This window comes from Salmo trutta, chromosome 36, assembly GCF_901001165.1.
Source record: "Salmo trutta chromosome 36, fSalTru1.1, whole genome shotgun sequence".
NCBI classification, from domain to species: Eukaryota; Metazoa; Chordata; class Actinopteri; order Salmoniformes; family Salmonidae; genus Salmo; species Salmo trutta.
In genome coordinates this window covers 16,087,986-16,108,139 of record NC_042992.1, presented here as the reverse complement: position 1 = coordinate 16,108,139, position 20,154 = coordinate 16,087,986, and the positions used below count along the sequence as shown (strand labels likewise).

Genomic DNA, 20,154 nt, shown 5'->3' with positions numbered 1-20,154 from the left:
TTTCGTTGGACATGTATAAAGAGTCATGTGATCATATCCTAAGGTAAATCAAGGTTTGAAATTCTTTTTTTTGGTCAAATACTATATCTGTTTGGGCTTCAATGCGGTCAATTTGCAGTGTACAAATTATAACTATGTCCCAGCTGCTCAAGAAAAAAAGTGTCACATGGCTGAACGAAATTGAGGACCCCTGATCTGCTGGTTCCTAGCAGGAAAACCTGTGCCCCTGCATTAGTGATATCACACTTATACAGTACTGTAGGTGTAACATCAGAAAATAAACATGATAAATGAAATGCAAAAAATATGAAGTAATATCATAATGCTAATTGTTTAATTTGTGATACATTGTACAGTTTTACATGTTTTTTTCCCATGATAATTTAGTTGGAAACAATCGTCAATATGTCCGTATCATACAATAGTGTACAATTATATTTACATTTAAATGCATACGTGTGCATGGATTTATATTATGTAGCAGCTGCATTAAATAAAAATGGCTAAATTACAAAATGACCATTAAATTAGCAGGTCAAAATGAACAGATAGACATACACGTGTCATTAAGCGAGCGTTACTCTTTGGCCGGGTTTGAATGTCACTGTGCTCTGAGACTTTCCTTCTCCCGAAGCTCCGAAGGACTCATACCTGATGAGACAGAAAACAACAAGGCTGGATAGAAAAACGCTTTAGACCAGGGATGGGAAACTTTGATGGGAGTGGGGGCCACAAAAAAACAGAACTCATCATGATGGGCCGCAGTGCCTGGTGGGTATGCATATATATTTGGTGTTTTGATTTCCTGAGAAATTGATCAAATATTTGATCAAAGTATTGACATTTTTATGGAAAACAAAGATGTACTGCAGTACTACTCACAGGTCTGTGTACCTCCTCCAGTCCTGCTTGCTGAGGGAGGCTCTGGTGGCATCCAGGGCTGAGGTGAGGTGGGCCTGACACAGGAGCACACCTGGCCTGATGGGGCCACCCTGGACTGGGACACTGTCCTCCTGCACAGACAGACAAACACCTCCTACAGTTACTAGTGCTTTGAGAGTAATGTATGAAAAGTGCTTTATAAACAGAGTTATTATTCCAGATAAAGTACTGACAGTAGCTCGTCTGTAGTTGCTCTTGATGTTGCTGATTTCCAGACGGAGGCGGTCTAGCTGCTCATGGCTGAGCTCCTCGTAGCCATCCTGTAGAGAGGACATATAGGCCGGGGGGTGGGAGAAGCCAGGGTCTCTGACCGACGCACCGGTCAGGTCATTAGAGTTGGGCCCCGAGACACCTTGGGAGTTCTAGGGGGACAGACAAAGGGAGGGTGAGAACAAAACAGCTTTAGACAGAGCTCTCCACAAAGGAGTGCATGTCATTTAAAAAGATTAGCTAATGTTGCTAATAACTTAGACCTACAAGGGGTAACACTTTATTGGATAGTTCCAAGAAGATGGTTTGTAGATGTTCAATAACTGTCAACAACATTTCAACTAACTATCCACTAACTCTAACCCTTATTGTTAGCAAGCAGTTGCTTAAATTGACCATCCATAGATCTATATGGGACTATCCAAATAAAGTGTTACCCTACACAGTTCTTTACATATTACATTACTCTTTTCCCTCTAGTTCCCTTCCCATGACACTATGTGATTGATAGATTGGACAATCAATCATAATATTGTGTCCCAAATGGCACCCTATGACCAATATCATGCACTACTTTTGACTAGTACCCTATGGCCCCATAGGACCCTGGTTAAATGTACCGTAATTTCCGGACTATTGAGCACACCTGAATATAAGCCGCACCCACTGAATTTAAAACAAAATATTATTTTGAACATAAATAAGCCGCACATGTCTATAAGCAGCAGGTGCCTACCGGTACATTGAAACAAATGAACTTTACACAGGCTTTAACGAAACACGGCTTGTAACAAAAATAAATAGGCTTTAACGAAACACGGCTTGTAACAAAAATAAATAGGCTTTAACGAAACACCGCTTGTAACAAAAATAAATAGGCTTTAACAAAACACCACTTGTAACAAAAAATAAAACATTTGCAGTAAACAGTAGCCTACCAAGAAAGTCATTGCTCCAGACCAAGCTCCCGTGCAGCAGCTCTATTTCCTTTTCCAACAGCCAGATCAATCGCCTTCAACTTGAAAGCTGCATCATATGCATTTCTCCGTGTCTTTGCCATGATGAGGGTGACAAAATGACTACCGTAATCAGAATGATGGGAAGTTTGAGAGCGCTCGATTTAATCTAAACAGTAAACAAAAAAGTTGTTTGACCTTAACCCGTTCGGCAATTTGGTCTAATGAAAGCTTCATGCCGCCAAAAAACTGAGCACGTCACAGAATGTGTTTTTTAATTTTTTTTATTTGAAAGCGGGAAAAATCCATATATTAGCCGCGTCATTGTTTAAGCCGCGAGGTTCAAAGCGTGGGAAAAAAGTAGCGGCTTATAGTCCGGAAATTACGGTACAGTAGTTCACTACATAGAGAACAAGGTGCTGTTTGGGACGCAGCCCATCATCTCACCAGTCCTGAGGGGGAAGGGTTGCCCAGCTCAGACTCAAAGGAGCTGCCGAAGTACAGCCTCCAGATGTTACCACGGGGGTCCTCAGGGGGGACGTCACCGAGGTCCAGCAGAACCATGGAGTGGTCCAGCCCGCACCCTCTCTCCCCTTCCCCTGTCGAGTCATCAGACCCACTGCTGTGGTTCAGAAAGATCATGGAGGACAGGCTTATGTCGCTGTCCGAACCCGAGCCCAGGTCCTAGAGGGATAGAGAGGAGAGGTTTACTGGTTCTGGAGGGAGAGAGAGGAGAGTTTTACTGGTTCTGGAGGGAGAGAGAGGAGAGGAGAGGTTTACTGGTCCTGGAGGGAGAGAGAGGAGAGGAGAGGTTTACTGGTCCTGGAGGGAGAGAGAGGAGAGGTTTACTGGTCCTGGAGGGAGAAAGAGGAGAGGTTTACTGGTCCTGTAGAGGGAGAGAGAGGAGAGGTTTACTGGTCCTGGAGGGAGAGAGAGGAGAGGTTTACTGGTCCTGGAGGGAGAGAGAGGAGAGGTTTACTGGTCCTGTAGAGGGAGAGAGAGGAGAGGTTTACTGGTCCTGGAGAGGGAGAGAGAGGAGAGGTTTACTGGTCCTGTAGAGGGAGAGAGAGGAGAGGTTTACTGGTCCTGGAGGGAGAGAGAGGAGAGGTTTACTGGTCCTGTAGAGGGAGAGAGAGGAGAGGTTTACTGGTACTGGAGGAAGAGAGGGAGAGAGAGGAGAGGTTTACTGGTCCTGGAGGGAGAGAGAGGAGAGGTTTACTGGTCCTGTAGAGGGAGAGAGAGGAGAGGTTTACTGGTCCTGGAGGGACAGACATGAGAGGTTTACTGGTCCTGGAGGGAGAGAGAGGAGAGGTTTACTGGTCCTGGAGGGAGAGAGAGGAGAGGTTTACTGGTCCTGGAGGAAGAGAGGGAGAGAGAGGAGAGGTTTACTGGTACTGTAGAGGGAGAGAGAGGAGAGGTTTACTGGTACTGTAGAGGGATAGGGAGGAGAGGTTAACTGGTCCTGGAGGAAGAGAGGGATAGGGAGGAGAGGTTTACTGGTACTGGAGGAAGAGAGGGAGGAGAGGTTTACTGGTACTGTAGAGGGATAGGGAGGAGAGGTTAACTGGTCCTGGAGGAAGAGAGGGATAGGGAGGAGAGGTTTACTGGTACTGGAGGAAGAGAGGGAGAGAGAGGAGAGATTTACTGGTCCTGGAGGGAGAGAGAGGAGAGGTTTACTGGTCCTGGAGGGAGAGAGAGGAGAGGTTTACTGGTCCTGTAGAGGGAGAGAGAGGAGAGGTTTACTGGTACTGGAGGAAGAGAGGGAGAGAGAGGAGAGGTTTACTGGTCCTGGAGGGAGAGAGAGGAGAGGTTTACTGGTCCTGGAGGGAGAGAGAGGAGAGGTTTACTGGTCCTGGAGGGGGAGAGAGAGGAGAGATTTACTGGTACTGTAGAGGGAGAGAGAGGAGAGGTTTACTGGTCCTGGAGGGAGAGAGGAATAGGGAGGAGAGGTTTACTGGTCCTGGAGGAAGAGAGGAATAGGGAGGAGAGGTTTACTGGTCCTGGAGGAAGAGAGGGAGGAGAGTTTTACTGATCTTGGAGGGAGAGAGGGATAGGGAGGAGAGGTTTACTGGTCCTGGAGGGAGAGAGAGGAGAGGTTTACTGGTCCTGGAGGGAGAGAGAGAGGAGAGGTTTACTGGTCCTGGAGGGAGAGAGGAATAGGGAGGAGAGGTTTACTGGTTCTGGAGAGAGAGAGGGAGGAGAGTTTTACTGTAGTCACAATCCTAGGATATTGCAGCGTTATTGTTGCATCTTGTGCTTTGAGGACGAAGTTGTTACACTTCTATGCCCAGACAACGGATCCCAGAAACCACAGGAGGATGGTGGGAGGAGCTACATTGCATTCGGAAGTATTCAGACCTCTCGGTTCATCTTTGCCTCGATCCTGACTAGTCTCCCAGTCCCTGAAAAACATCCTCACAGCATGATGCTGCCACCACCATGCTTCACCGTAGGGAAGGTGCCAGGTTTCCTCCAGACGTGACACTTGGCATTCAGGCCAAAGAGTTGAGTAGACCAGAGAATAGACCAGAGAACCTTGTTTCTCATGGTCAGAGTCATTTAGGTGCCTTTTGGCAAACTCCAAGCGGGCTGTCATGTGCCTTTTACTGAGGAGTGGCTTCCGCCTGGCCACTCTACCATAAAGGCCTGATTGGTGGAGTGCTGCAGAGATGGTTGTCTTTCTGGAAGGTTCTCCCACCTCCACAGAGGAACTCTAAAGCTCTGTCAGTGACCATCAGGTTCTTGGTCACATCCCTGACCAAGGCCCTTCTCCCATGATTCCTCAGTTTGACCTGGCGGCTAGCTCTAGGAAGAGTCTTGGTGGTTCCAAACTTCTTCCATTTAAGAATGAGGGAGGCAGGTGCCTCCAGAGTGGCGCGGTGGTCTAAGGCACTGCATCACAGTGCTAGCTGTGCCACTAGAGATCCTGGTTCGAGTCCAGGCTCTGTCGCAGCCAGCCGTGACTGGGAGACCCATGGGGCGCCACACAATTGGCCCAGCGCTGTCCGGGTTAGGAGAGGGTTTGGCCGGCAGGGATGTTCTTGTCCCATCGCGCTCTAGCGACTCCAGTGGCGGGCCGGGCGCAATGCACGCTGACAGACTGGTGCGGCTGGCTTCTGGGTTAAGCGGGCATTGTGTCAAGAAGCAGTGTGGCTTGGCTGGGATGTGTTTCGGAGGACACAAGGCTCTCGACCTTCGCGTCTCCCGAGTCCGTACGGGAGTTGCAGCGATGGGCGAAATTGGGTAAAAAAAGGGTTTTAAAAAACCCCCAACAAAAACACAAAATAAAGAATGATGGAGGCCACTGTGTTCTTGGACCTTCAATGCTGCAGACATTTGTTGGTACCCTTCACCAGATCTGTGCCTCGACACAATCCTGTCTCGGAGCTCTACGGACAATTCCATCCACCTCATGGCTTGGTTTTTGCTCTGCATGTCAGAGCAAACTGTGGGACCTTATATAGACAGGTGTGCCTTTCCAAATCATGTCTAATTAATTGAATTTACCACAGGTGGACTCCAATCAAGTTGTAGAAAGAAGGATGATCAATGGAAGGATGATCAATGGAAACAGGATGCACCTGAGCTCAATTTACAGTCTCATAGCAAAGGGTCTGAATACCTAAAAAAACAGATACCTTATTTACATCTTTTTTTATACATTTACAAACATTTCTAAAAACCTGTTTTCGCTTTGTCATTATGGAGCATTGTGTGTAGATTGATAAGGGAGAAAAAAATATTTAATACATTTTAGAACTAGGCTGTAACTTATCAAAATGATGAAAAAGTCAATGGGTCTGAATACTTTCCAAATGCACTGTATAGGAGTACGGGCTCATTGTAATGTCTGGGATGGAATCAATGAAACGGGATCAAACATATGGATACCATGTTCGACTCCATTCCAGCCATTACAAGGAGCACGTCCTCCTATAGCTCCACCCACCAGCCTCCACTGCCAGAAACCTCAAAATATTATTGGTCCTTCACAGTGAGCTCAGCAAATCTTCCTGTTGGTTCCTTTTACAGATCCATTTAGTTCTACTATTCATTACAACTACTACCCTGTTAATGACATAAATCCATGTAGTTCTACTATTAAACCCATAGCCCTCTCTACTGAAGCTATGGTATTAGAACCAATAGCTGACTGAATATCATACATTGCTGTAGTGTATCTCTACCATTAGACCCACAGCGCCCTCTGGCGGTAGGATGACTCACGTGCAGCAGGCTGGGCCCCAGGCTGCTGTGGATGGCCTCTAGCTGGGCGTTGTACAGCAGGGCCTTCAGGTCGGCGCCAGTGAACGTGTCTGTGGCCCCGGCCATCTGCTCCAGGTCCACATCGTCAGCCAGGGGAACCGAGTGGCTCAGAGCCCTCAGGATCTCTACACGCGCCTCCTGGGGGGGGGGGGGGGGGGGGGGGGGGGGGGGGGGGGACAGGCCCATCGGGTTATATATAACGTAGCTAGAATAGCCCTGGACTTGATAATCTATTGATCAATGAGAAACACTGGAACAATGAGATAGAAGATGTGACAGGGTGTAAAATGATCACTCATGTTCATGCTAAAATAAAATGGTTTCCTCCATTACAATCACTCAAAAGGCTGCGTCCCAAATGACACGCCATTCCCAACATAGTGCACTAGTTTATCATTGGCCCTATATAGGACTGAGTGTGGTCCAGACCTGGTCAGGAGGGGAACAGTATAGACTATATAGGACTGAGTGTGGTCCAGACCTGGTCAGGAGGGGAACAGTATAGACTATATAGGACCGAGTGTGGTCCAGACCTGGTCAGGAGGGGAACAGTATAGACTATATAGGACTGAGTGTGGTCCAGACCTGGTCAGGAGGGGAACAGTATAGACTATATAGGACTGAGTGTGGTCCAGACCTGGTCAGGAGGGGAACAGTATAGACTATATAGGACTGAGTGTGGTCCAGACCTGGTCAGGAGGGGAACAGTATAGACTATATAGGACCGAGTGTGGTCCAGACCTGGTCAGGAGGGGAACAGTATAGACTATATAGGACTGAGTGTGGTCCAGACCTGGTCAGGAGGGGAACAGTATAGACTATATAGGACTGAGTGTGGTCCAGACCTGGTCAGGAGGGGAACAGTATAGACTATATAGGACCGAGTGTGGTCCAGACCTGGTCAGGAGGGGAACAGTATAGACTATATAGGACTGAGTGTGGTCCAGACCTGGTCAGGAGGGGAACAGTATAGACTATAGGACTGAGTGTGGTCCAGACCTGGTCAGGAGGGGAACAGTATAGACTATATAGGACTGAGTGTGGTCCAGACCTGGTCAGGAGGGGGGCAGTAGAGGGACTTGTCCAGGCGGCCAGGCCTCAGCAGGGCAGGGTCTATAAGGTCTGGACGACTAGTGGCAGCCAGGACATACACACCTGGACGTGAGCGCACACACGCGCACACGCACACACAGAGGGAAACATAAGACAAGCAAACCGCTAAGCAAAAGGAACATTACTCACTAAAATGATAGTGCTGGTAAAATGACTGTACTGCTGTTCATTTGTCTAAATGTATAAAAAATGTAAGTATATCATAAAACTAAATAAAGCCGACTAAGCAAAGCCTAATGAAATGGGCCAAAAGCTAGTAGGATAGATAGATAGGGTACTAACCCTGGGTGCTGCGTGCCCTGTGTAGGGACTGGGATAGATAGGGTACTAACCCTGGGTGCTGTGTGCCCTGTGTAGGGACTGGGATAGATAGGGTACTAACCCTGGGTGCTGCGTGCCCTGTGTAGGGACTGGGATAGATAGGGTACAAACCCTGGGTGCTGCGTGCCCTGTGTAGGGACTGGGATAGATAGGGTACTAACCCTGGGTGCTGTGTGCCCTGTGTAGGGACTGGGATAGATAGGGTACTAACCCTGGGTGCTGCGTGCCCTGTGTAGGGACTGGGATAGATAGGGTACTAACCCTGGGTGCTGCGTGCCCTGTGTAGGGACTGGGATAGATAGGGTACTAACCCTGGGTGCTGCGTGCCCTGTGTAGGGACTGGGATAGATAGGGTACTAACCCTGGGTGCTGCGTGCCCTGTGTAGGGACTGGGATAGATAGGGTACTAACCCTGGGTGCTGCGTGCCCTGTGTAGGGACTGGGATAGATAGGGTACTAACCCTGGGTGCTGCGTGCCCTGTGGGGGGACTGGGATAGATAGGGTACTAACCCTGGGTGCTGCGTGCCCTGTGTAGGGACTGGGATAGATAGGGTACTAACCCTGGGTGCTGCGTGCCCTGTGTAGGGACTGGGATAGATAGGGTACTAACCTGATCATTTGTCTAAATATATAAAAAATGAAAGTATATCATAAAACTAAATCAAGCCGACTAAGCAAAGCCTAATGAAATGTATGTTAAACATATGACAGCAGTGTCGGGTCTAGGTTCCGCCCTCCTCTCTCCGTACCCTGTAGTCCCTCCACCCCATCCAGCTGGGTCAGTAGCTGGTTGACCACCCGGTCAGTGACCCCTGTGTTGTCGTGACCCCTCCTGGGTGCCAAGGAGTCAAACTCATCAAAGAACAGGATGCAGGGCTTAGCAGCCTGGGCTCTGCAGGGGAACAGAAACACAGGGAAGTATAGGATAACACTACACCAGCACAGTTTGTAGCTATGGTTACAGTATTGTGTAGCAAAGTGCACACACCTCTGGAAGATGTCTCTGATAGCCTGCTCACTGGCTCCAATGTACTTGCTGAGGAGTTCGGGACCCTGACAACAGTATAAAAAAAAACACACTCATATGCGACTCAATGAGACCATGCAACAATAAGTTCCCAGTGTTAACTCTTACCATGTATTATTGTACTAGAACGTATTTCAATCAATCAAATGCATTTCTAAAGCCATTTTTATATCAGCAGATTTCTCAAAGTGCCATACAGAAACCCAGCCTTTAAGCATTCATATACCTAGTCACCGACACTGGGGCTGCGAACACAAATGGCACCCTATTCCCTACATAGTGCACTACTACCCTATGGTCCCTGGTCAAAAGTAGTGCACTATATAGGCAATAGGGTGCGATTATGAGACGGGTCCTGGTACATTTCAAACCCACCTTGACACTGATGAAGTTCATCCCACTCTCCTTGGCCACGGCACCAGCCAGCAGGGTTTTCCCAGTGCCTGGAGCGCCATACAGCAGAAGTCCTGAGCGCTGCCGGATGGGAAGGCTGGAGAAGAGCACCGGATACTGGAACATACAGAGAAGACTGACATGAGTGGGAGATGGGTGACTATCCAATAACACACCAAGTACCTCATATCAAATTCTAGAGACGAACAGCTCCACCAAAACTGAGACAAAGTTCTACAGCAGCACCAAATCATGTATTCATCCAACCTGTCCTGTATACTGTATAACCTGGGGAAGTAATTGAGAACCATTTTTCTGGTACAATAACAACCTGGTCTTCCTGTGAGATTTGTACTGACCTGATCCCAGATCATTGTCACGCTCACTATAGGAGTTAGCAAGACAACACACACAGATCTGGGACCAGGCTAGTGAGATTCACCTTGGCCGGTAGCAGGATGGTGTCCATGAGTAACTGGCGTACTTGATGCAGCCCCCCTACCCTCTCAAGGCCTGCACCACTGGGGCTCTGCAGCTGAGCCTCCCACAGAGTGGGAGGGGTGAAGCCCTTCAGAGCCTGCACAAAATCCCTCCACGACAGACACACCCCTGGGACGAGGAGAAGACAGAGTATACGACGTTACAATAAAGACAGCATAAGGACTGATTCTCATTTCAATAGACAACCAAGTACAGTACTCTATTACTGTAGTCATGTGATAACCATGTGTTGCGTTTGTGATTGAAGTTGGGAGATGTGTGTTTAGGGTTTGGTGTGAATGAAATATCTATAGCCTTTGTTTACTAATTCAACGTCATTTTTAGGAATCTGAAGGATGCCACAAACAGAGATAGAACATAGTTTTATATATGGGCCAAAAGCTAGTAGGATAGATAGGGTACTAACCCTGGGTGCTGCGTGCCCTGTGTAGGGACTGGGATAGATAGGGTATAAACCCTGGGTGCTGCGTGCCCTGTGTAGGGACTGGGATAGATAGGGTACAAACCCTGGGTGCTGCGTGCCCTGTGTAGGGACTGGGATAGATAGGGTACTAACCCTGTGTGCTGCGTGCCCTGTGTAGGGACTGGGATAGATAGGGTACTAACCCTGGGTGCTGCGTGCCCTGTGTAGGGACTGGGATAGATAGGGTACTAACCCTGGGTGCTGCGTGCCCTGTGTAGGGACTGGGATAGATAGGGTACTAACCCTGGGTGCTGCGTGCCCTGTGTAGGGACTGGGATAGATAGGGTACTAACCCTGGGTGCTGCGTGCCCTGTGGGGGGACTGGGATAGATAGGGTACTAACCCTGGGTGCTGCGTGCCCTGTGTAGGGACTGGGATAGATAGGGTACTAACCCTGGGTGCTGCGTGCCCTGTGTAGGGACTGGGATAGATAGGGTACTAACCCTGGGTGCTGCGTGCCCTGTGTAGGGCGTTGGCATGGATGGCTCTCTCTAGCAGCAGGGCCAGGTCACGGGGCATGTAGCCCTCTGTTTCCTTGGCAACAATCCCCAGGTCGAGCGTGTGTAGGGTCTCCTTGGATACAGCAGTCTTACTGAGGATCAGACAGCGCAGGATCTCTCCTCTCTGGGCCTGACAGACAGACAAGACTCGCAATACATATCAAATTTTACTTGTCACATTCTTCGTAAACATCAGGTGTACAGTCGTGGCCAAAAGTTTTGAGAATGACACAAATATAAATTTTCACAAAGTCTGCTGCCTCAGTTTGTATGATGGCAATTTGCATATACTCCAGAATGTCATGAAGAGTGATCAGATTAAATAGATTCATTGCAAAGTCCCTCTTTGCCATGCAAATGAACTGAATCCCAAAAAAACATTTCCACTGCATTTCAGCCCTGTCACAAAAGGACCAGCTGACATCATGTCAGTGATTCTCTCATTAACACAGGTATGAGTGTTGACAAGGACAAGGCTGGAGATCACTCTGTAATGCTGATTGAGTTCGAATAACAGATCAGCTGCAGGATCGGGGCACCACCAGTACAGAGCTTGCTCAGGAATGGCAGCAGGCAGGTGTGAGTGCATCTGCACGTACAGTGAGGCGAAGACTTTTGGAGGATGGCCTGGTGTCAAGAAGGGCAGCAAAGAAGCCACTTCTCTCCAGGAAAAACATCAGGGACAGACTGATATTCTGCAAAAGGTACAGGGATTGGACTGCTGAGGACTGGGGTAAAGTCATTTTCTCTGATGAATCCCCTTTCCGATTGTTTGGGGAATCCGGAAAAAAGCTTGTCCGGAGAAGACAAGGTGAGCGCTACCATCAGTCCTGTGTCATGCCAACAGTAAAGCATCCTGAGACCATTCATGTGTGGGGTTGCTTCTCAACTCCAAGCATTGATTATGCAAGAACGGGCTGCCATCAATCAGGATGTGGCCCAGAAGTTAATTGACAACATGCCAGGGCGGATTGCAGAGGTCTTGAAAAAGAAGGGTCAACACTGCAAATATTGACTCTTTGCATCAACTTCATGTAATTGTCAAAAAAATCCTTTGACACTTATGAAATGCTTGTAATTATACTTCAGTATTCCATAGTAACATCTGACAAAAATATCTAAAGACACTGAAGCAGCAAACTTTGTGGAAATTAATATTTGTGTCATTCTCAAAACTTTTGGCCACGACTGTAGACTAACAGCGAAATGCTTACTTACGGGTCCTTTTATCCAGAAAAAATATAAATGCTACACTTACAGATGGTCCACATTAACCGCTAACAGATGGTCCACATTAACTGCTAACAGATGGTCCACATTAACTGCTAACAGATGGTCCACATTAACTGTTTACAGATGGTCCACATTAACCGTTTACAGATGGTCCACATTAACCGTTTACAGATGGTCCACATTAACCGCTAACAGATGGTCCACATTAACTGCTAACAGATGGTCCACATTAACCGTTTACAGATGGTCCACATTAACCGTTTACAGATGGTCCACATTAACCGTTTACAGATGGTCGACATGAACTGCTAACAGATGGTCCACATTAACTGTTTACAGATGGTCCACATTAACTGTTTACAGATGGTCCACATTAACCGCTAACAGATGGTCCACATTAACCGTTTACAGATGGTCCACATTAACTGCTAACAGATGGTCCACATGAACCGTTTACAGATGGTCCACATGAACCGTTTACAGATGGTCCACATGAACTGTTTGGCATAATTATTATCACAAAGGTGAATATGATGCCTTTGTACAAATTACTCGACAGTCACAAAGCGAGACATAATTATGTAATACACATTATTAGAAAGAAAGAAAGCTACATGTAGCAACAAAGACACTATCATGTCCGCGAACAACAAAGACACTATCATGTCCGCGAACAACAAAGACACTATCATGTCCGCGAACAACAAAGACACTATCATGTCCACGAACAACAAAGACACCATCATGTCCACGAACAACAAAGACACCATCATGTCTGCGAACAACAAAGACACTATCATGTCCGCGAACAACAAAGACACCATGATGTCCACGAACAACAAAGACACTATCATGTCCGCGAACAACAAAGACACTATCATGTCCGTGTAGCAACAAAGACACCATCATGTCCGTGTAGCAACAAAGACACTATCATGTCCATGAACAACAAAGACACTATCATGTCCGCGGACAACAAAGACACCATCATGTCCGCGGACAACAAAGACACCATCATGTCCGTGTAGCAACAAAGACACTATCATGTCCGTGTAGCAACAAAGACACTATCATGTCCATGAACAACAAAGACACAATCATGTCCATGAACAACAAAGACACCATCATGTCCGCGAACAACAAAGACACCATCATGTCCGTGTAGCAACAAAGACACTATCATGTCCATGAACAACAAAGACACCATCATGTCCGCGGACAACAAAGACACTATCATGTCCGCGAACAACAAAGACACTATCATGTCCGCGAACAACAAAGACACTATCATGTCCGCGAACAACAAAGACACTATCATGTCCGCGAACAACAAAGACACTATCATGTCCGCGAACAACAAAGACACTATCATGTCCGCGAACAACAAAGACACCATCATGTCCATGAACAACAAAGACACCATCATGTCCGCGAACAACAAAGACACCATCATGTCCGTGTAGCAACAAAGACACTATCATGTCCATGAACAACAAAGACACCATCATGTCCGCGAACAACAAAGACACTATCATGTCCGCGAACAACAAAGACACTATCATGTCCACGAACAACAAAGACACTATCATGTCCGCGAACAACAAAGACACCATAATGTCCGTGTAACAACAAAGACACTATCATGTCTGCGAACAACAAAGACACTATCATGTCCGCGAACAACAAAGACACTATCATGTCTGCGAACAACAAAGACACTATCATGTCCAAGAAATATTCATTCAGTTACTTCTTGCTACTTTGATGGTAAGACAAAATACATATTTCAGAGCATTGGCAACCAGCGCAAAGTCAACCTGGATAGATGGATGTGGTTCCCAGATCTAGGATTAGCTTATTCTCCCCCGATGCTAACCTGACCCATTAGAGGTACAAATGCTAAATGCAACTTGATCCTACCCCAGTTACCTGATCAGGAGGCTGGATGTGTATGAAGCCCTGGAGGAAGTGGGAGCCCTGCACCTCCCTGAGTGATGGGTGGAGGGAATGTTCACTGTGACTGCAGATGACCAGACACACCAGGCTGGAGCGCACCACCACGTCATGTACCATGTCTCTTAGACCTGGACAACACACACAGGGAGGGGTCACGACACACACACAGATATTAGATGTCTATGAACAACAAATACACACACATGGACGCAGACACACACAGAGAGTTGTGTAGTATCATACTCTGGGCAATGTGCAGCCTTAGGAGAGCCTCTGGTCCGTGTTCATGTTCCGGTGAAGTCGGAGCCCCCGTCACATGATCCAGGTCATCCAGCAGGACCACCGAGGGCTGTCTCCACACCGCCTGTTCAAAAACCTCTTCCAATATCTGCCTCACGGTCTCTGCTCTCTTCCCTGCAGAACATTATACAACAACACTGTATCATCATGGTCAAAAATAAACAAGTCACCACAGACATAATAAGTGAAAGGTCCAACTCCCACCTTTCAGCTTTTTGCAGTCAACCACCTCCACATGAGCATCCAGGTCCTCCATAGTTTTCCTACATAGAGCTTTGGAGAGAGCCGTCTTCCCACTTCCCTGTGAGGGAATACAAAACACACACCAGACAGTCACCAATGCTCACAGTCCACAATCCGATTGAGTGTGTCACTACAGCTGGCAGTGGTATCTGTTTTAACCTACATATTAGCCCTTAATATCAAGATAAAACTGTTTTAACTCAATGTGATCTGACTTGGACATTCAGATCATGTCAGAATCAGTCCTGCTGATTTCTGGGAAAGATTGACAGAATGACCTGATGAGGTCAGAGGTTACCTTGGCCCCTGTAATGAGCAGGGCTCCGCCCCGGAGGCCCCGACCGGTGGACACCAGCTCCCAGGAGAGAGGCCGTCCCATCAGGCTGTGGGAGAGGAAGTCAAACCCCGTCTTACTCAGCTCCTCCACACCACTGGGGACAGCACAAGAGAACACAGGTCACATCATGGCAGAGGCAGGGCAGTGACACACTTTGGCCGCGTTCCAGGCTGACTACATTGCAGATGCATGCCAGATCGCATAATGCCTGGATAGGTGTTTAACATGTCAACTAAGCAAATCATTTGATATGGCAGTCTGTTGCCCGACTGCGCAGTGGATGATGTGGCACACAACCATTGGTTGATGCAATGCAACGTCTGCAATGTAGTCGGCCTGGAACTCGACCAATATAAAAACATTACCATTAATCAACAATCAAGCAAAAACATAAATTCTATACAGTTTGTGAGATGTTTAGTATAAGAATATCTATTTGGTTCACACAGCTATCACTTCAACAGGTTACGGTGTGTTCTGTAAGGAATCTGGTGGTTTACCCAAGACTGCTGAGAGAGGGTAGATCTTGATTAGGGGTCTCACCCATGGATTTCACTATAGGCATCGTTACAGGTTCCCTGACAACCTAGACATCATGAGAACGGGGGGGTGCAACTCAATATTAGGAAGGTATTCTTAATGTTTTGTACACTCAGTGTATGAAGTCTGAGTTAGCAAAGCTTGTCCCTGGTACCTGTATGTCTGATTTCTGTATCACACATGGAGCCAACAGAAACAACTGGTCAGGAGCTTTACTCTCCGGCTCAGGTTCTGACTTCAACACAGTCAGAGCAAACTCCACCTTGCCTGAAGTGAGAAGACCAAGATTGTATTACATTTACAATGCAATCCATACGCTTTGGGTGAGATTGGAGAACCTGCTGCCAACCATCACAGAGTGACTTATTCCCTCTGACATTTCTTGATTTCTTGTTTATTATTTGTGTACAGTGCCTTCAGACAGTATTCATACCCATTGACTTATTCCACATTGTTGTGTTCCAGCCTGAATTCAAAATGGATATAGATTTGTTTCTCACCCATCTACACAATGACAACGTGAAAACATGTTTTTAGAAATGTTTGCAAATGTATTGAGAATGAAATAAAGAAATCTCATATACATAAGTATTCACGCCACTTGAGTCAATACTTTATAGAATCTATTTTCACAGCTATTCAGCTGTGAGTCTTTCAGGGTAAGTCTCTAAGATCTTTGCACATTATTCTTTAAAAAATGATTCAAGCTCTGTCAAGTTGATTGTTGATCACTGCTAGACAGCCATTTTTAAGTCTTGCCATAGATTTTCAAGCTGATTTAAGTAAAAACTGTAACTAGGCTACTCAGGACCATCCAATGTCGCCATGGTAAGCAACTCCAGTGTAGATTTGGCCTTGTGTTTTAGGTTATTGTTCTGCTGAAAGGTGAATTTGCCTCCCAGCGTCTGTTGAAAACCCGACTGAACCAGGTTTTCCTCTAGGATTTTGCCTGTGCTTATAGCTGAATTCCATTTCTTTTTATCCTAAAAAAAACTCCCTAGTACTTGCCGATGACAAGCATACCCATAACATGCCACCACCATGTTTGAAAATATGAAGAGTGGTACTCAGTGATGTGTTGGATTTTCCCTGAACATATCGCTTTGTAGTCAGGAAAAATTTCTCACATTATTTCTCACATTTTTTGCAGTATTACTTAAGTGCCTTGTTGCAAACAGGATGCATGTTTTGGAATATTTTTTATTCTGTTAAGGCTTCCTTTTTTTCACTCTGTCATTTAGGTTAGTACTATGGAGTAATTACAATGTTGTTGATTCATCCTCAGCTCTCATATCACAACCATTAAACTGTGTAACCCTTTTAAAATCACCATTGGCCTCATGGTGAAATCCCTGAGCAGTTTCCTTCCTATCCGGCAACTGAGTTAGGAAGGACGCCTGTATCTTTGTAGTGATACACTATCCAAAGCCTAATTAATTACTTCACCATGCTCAAAGGGATATGCAGCATCTACTTTTTTAAATTTTTTACCCATCTACCAAGCGGTGCCTTTCTTTGCGAAAATGTTAACCACTATTATTGAACACAAAATGAGACCATGCAACTTATTATTTGACTTAAGCACATTTTTACTCCTTTATTTAGGCTTTCCATAACAAAGGGGTTGAATACTTACTGACAAGACATTTCAGCTTTTCATTTTGTATTAATTTCAAAAAAGTTCAACAAACAAATTTCCACTTTGACATTATGGGGTATTGTGTGAAGATCAGTGACACATAATCTAAATTAAACCACTTAAATTCAGACTATAACACTACAAAATGTGAAAAAGGTCAAGGGGTGTGAACACTTTCTGAAAGCACTGTATTTGTTTGACATTTTACTGCACAGTTAGAAGCTAGTAACACAAACATTTTACTGCAGCCGCTATAGCATCTGCTAAATGACCAATAAACTTGGATTGGATTTTTATAGTGCACTATAAAGGGTACAGGGTGCCATTTGTGATGCAACCTATGTATACCTTCAGTGGCAGGTAGGAGGATGGTGTTGCAGCGGCCGGTCAGACAGGCTAGTGGTTCGTGGCTCTGGGTGTGCAGCCAACCCAGGAAGGCAGTCTGAATCTCCACCTCACTCTCTGCTGCAAGCTAGGAGGACATCAGGCCAGGGGTCAAACAGCAACACGGAAAGTACAAGATTAGGCTGAATAGAACAGTAGAATCCATAGAATTACGTATACCAAATGTACCAATATGTCAAAGCTCTGGAGATATAACATGATGTAAAAATAAATGTTACCAGTGGTTGTAAAGGCTGCAGGTGGATACTGGTGGCTACTTTAGGAGTTGACTTGATTGGCTTGATTCTCACTGACGAGTGTGGATTGATATGAAGACTAGTTTCCAGGGATTGTGGGATCTGAGAAAAACAACTGTATGAGGCATGGATACATATGAGCCTCAATATGAATACGTTAGAGCTGACAAACCTGGAAACCATGGGTAGAACGATTGAGAATGGGTCATTTGATTAGGCCTACATTGTGCCTAACTTGAGTTTAGACCATGGCTTAAGTAAATGTACTCACCCAGACCTTTCCACTGTGGAGCTCTCTCTCTCTAGATGACCCCTGCTTCCCTTTCAGCCCCTCTGTAAGATGACATAACACCTTGACTACAGTGGCATCCTCTTTTTCCTCCCTGTCTCCTGCCCCACCAGCACCACCGGGCTGGGGAGCACCCCCAGCACCGCCACTCTTCTTCTTTTCCATGGCCTGCTTAGCCCTCTCTCTCACCTCCTTGGGAGAGAGGACCTTGGACAGTAGGCCGTACGTCACAGCTGGCTGGCCTCCATTGATATTACCTCCCATCTGCTGGCCCCAGGGCAGGATGTGGACAACCCCATGGGTGGCACTCAGAGGGCCAGGAGACACAGGCGGTGCTCTGCACACTCTGAAGACTGAGTCACTGAGGAGGGCAGGGATGGTGGGGATGGGGGGAGTCTCTCTCACAGGGTCATAGTTCCCTGTTAGCATGTACCTGACCAGGCTCTTTACGTCTGCTATCCCACCCCACTGCTGGGGGCTCTGGAGGGCAGCAGTGTTAAGATGTTGTTCTACAGGAAGTCCAGTCTCCTGAACGCTGAACTCCTGAGAGGACCTGGAGGAGGGTGAGAGGTCAAAGTTCGGCTGCCTGTGGAGGGGCTGGTTCTGATTGGATAGGGATGATCCAAAAGGAGCGCAGGAGAGGTCCTCACTTCCAGCACGGATTTTAGGAGAGACGTGTAGCTCTGTGAACTGCTCTAATCGACCGTACGGTACAGTTGGGGTGAGTGAAGCTGCAGAAGAAGAAGAGTATGAACGATAGTATTACATGAACTGCAGATGAGGCTGGTGGGAAGAGCTATAGGAGGACGGGCTCATTGTATTGGCTGGAATGGAGTAAATGGAATGGAGTCAAACATGTGGTTTCCATATGTTTGATACCATTCCATAAATTACATTCCAGACATTACAATGAGCTTGTCGTCCTCCTATAGCTCCCCCAACCAGCCTCCTCTGATCAACTGTTTCTTTGGTCATAACATAGGAGCTGGTGAGTTTATATCAGTTAGATGTTGAGAAAATGTCAAAAGTGAAAATCAGTGCTGACCGATTCTGATGTAGATGACTGTTCTCTGGTCCACCCACACAGGAAACACTGCATCAGGAAACACCACTCTAATCTGATCCAGGAGCTGCTGCTCCAGCGCTGCACTGTGGAGCTCCTGAGGACAAGACATGGTTAAATATTTGCCCATCCCAGACTGTACATTTACGAACCATATTGACAGTTGCTCTTCAATGTTGAATTTGCTCTGACAGCAAAGGATCGAAACTAGCCTGGGTAGCTGTCTGTTGCATGACAACGACAAAAGCGTTGAATGAAGAAGAAACCCACAGGCAACACTCCCAGGCTATACTAAAACCATACGGTACTAATTGTTTCTGATGGGTGAGCTTGCCTATTGCACAATACTGTACAAAAGTCTCTCTATAGGTTCTCACCAGGATTTCCCAGTCGTCGGAGGAGAGTGGTTCCACAAACACCTGCTGTACAGACAGGACCTGCTGGCACGACCGCAAGAAGCCCTGAAACCATCCAACATGAGTTAGTAATCAGGAAATGTGGGGTTATCAAGGCATGATGAGTTTGGGGAATGGGCAAGAAGAGAATTAGTGAATGGGACATCATTACCTGCTCTCCATCTCTGAGTCCAAGCTTCTCTCCCAGTTGCCTGCTCAGCGCTACTTTATGGTCCTCCTGGTTGGCAGGGCTTCTGCTTCTGGTCCAGCTGAGGAACACACGGGCATCATGACCCCAGGACAGCTCCAGGGCCTGGTTCTTTATAACACAGAAGATAGCTAATTGCATGAAAAAACGTTGGGAAAATGTCATACTACATATCAGACCAGAAGAAATGGCATGCAATGGTTACACGTGCAAGTTATCTACCGGTAGTTTGCTGATAGTTTGGCATAGTTATTACTTGACACAACTAAAAAGACAACACTAACTAGCTGTTAGCTAGCTAGCTAGTTTATAGCTTACGTCATGGAGAGAGAGCTGTTTTAACAAGTTTGAAGGAAGGTGAAGAAAACAGTTCTTCGTGTTGTGGAAAATCAGAGTGACAGGTTGGATGCCATGATTGCCCAACATAACTAAATATGTTTGCAATATGATCAAAATTCCCCTTTTCAGAGCATGGAAATATACTGTTAGTAGCTAGCTAGCTAAGCGACGTGAATGTACTCTTGGGGATCGATGCATTCGGTGCTATGTCTGGCAGGCAAAAGTAGCTGATCTGCTTTTTTGTTTTTCACAGAGACATCGATGAGCTCAGATCCGAT

General features: G+C 46.5%; 1 protein-coding gene across 1 annotated transcript; it reads right to left on the bottom strand.

The window, feature by feature from the left end:
- Window positions 1-308: 308 nt before the first annotated feature.
- pex1 (peroxisomal biogenesis factor 1) lies at window positions 309-20,102 on the bottom strand. The gene is made up of 24 exons (XM_029734827.1): window positions 19,856-20,102; window positions 19,502-19,648; window positions 19,312-19,395; window positions 18,917-19,031; window positions 17,854-18,602; window positions 17,565-17,684; window positions 17,290-17,413; window positions 15,457-15,569; window positions 15,263-15,348; window positions 14,724-14,856; window positions 14,387-14,483; window positions 14,126-14,296; window positions 13,856-14,010; window positions 10,637-10,823; window positions 9,672-9,838; window positions 9,212-9,346; window positions 8,798-8,862; window positions 8,559-8,701; window positions 7,426-7,529; window positions 6,336-6,512; window positions 2,556-2,792; window positions 1,116-1,304; window positions 883-1,013; window positions 309-651 (listed from the first exon to the last, which is right to left on the bottom strand). Exons 1-24 carry the CDS (start codon window positions 19,961-19,963, stop codon window positions 567-569), a joined length of 3,822 nt encoding a protein of 1,273 aa, XP_029590687.1. The 5' UTR covers window positions 19,964-20,102; the 3' UTR covers window positions 309-566.
- Between the last annotated feature and the right edge of the window lie 52 nt (window positions 20,103-20,154).

What these genes read in the sequence shown, in the direction of transcription:
- pex1 (XM_029734827.1), bottom strand. Translation starts at nt 19,963, where the DNA reads ATGTTGGGCAATCATGGCATCCAACCTGTCACTCTGATTTTCCACAAC. An exon ending in CAGGGCACGCAGCACCCAGG is followed by an intron (nt 9,839 to 10,636) that starts GTTAGTACCCTA and finishes TCCTCGTCCCAG; the next exon opens with GGGTGTGTCTGTCGTGGAGG. An exon ending in ACTGCCCCCCTCCTGACCAG is followed by an intron (nt 6,513 to 7,425) that starts GTCTGGACCACA and finishes CCCCCCCCCCAG; the next exon opens with GAGGCGCGTGTAGAGATCCT.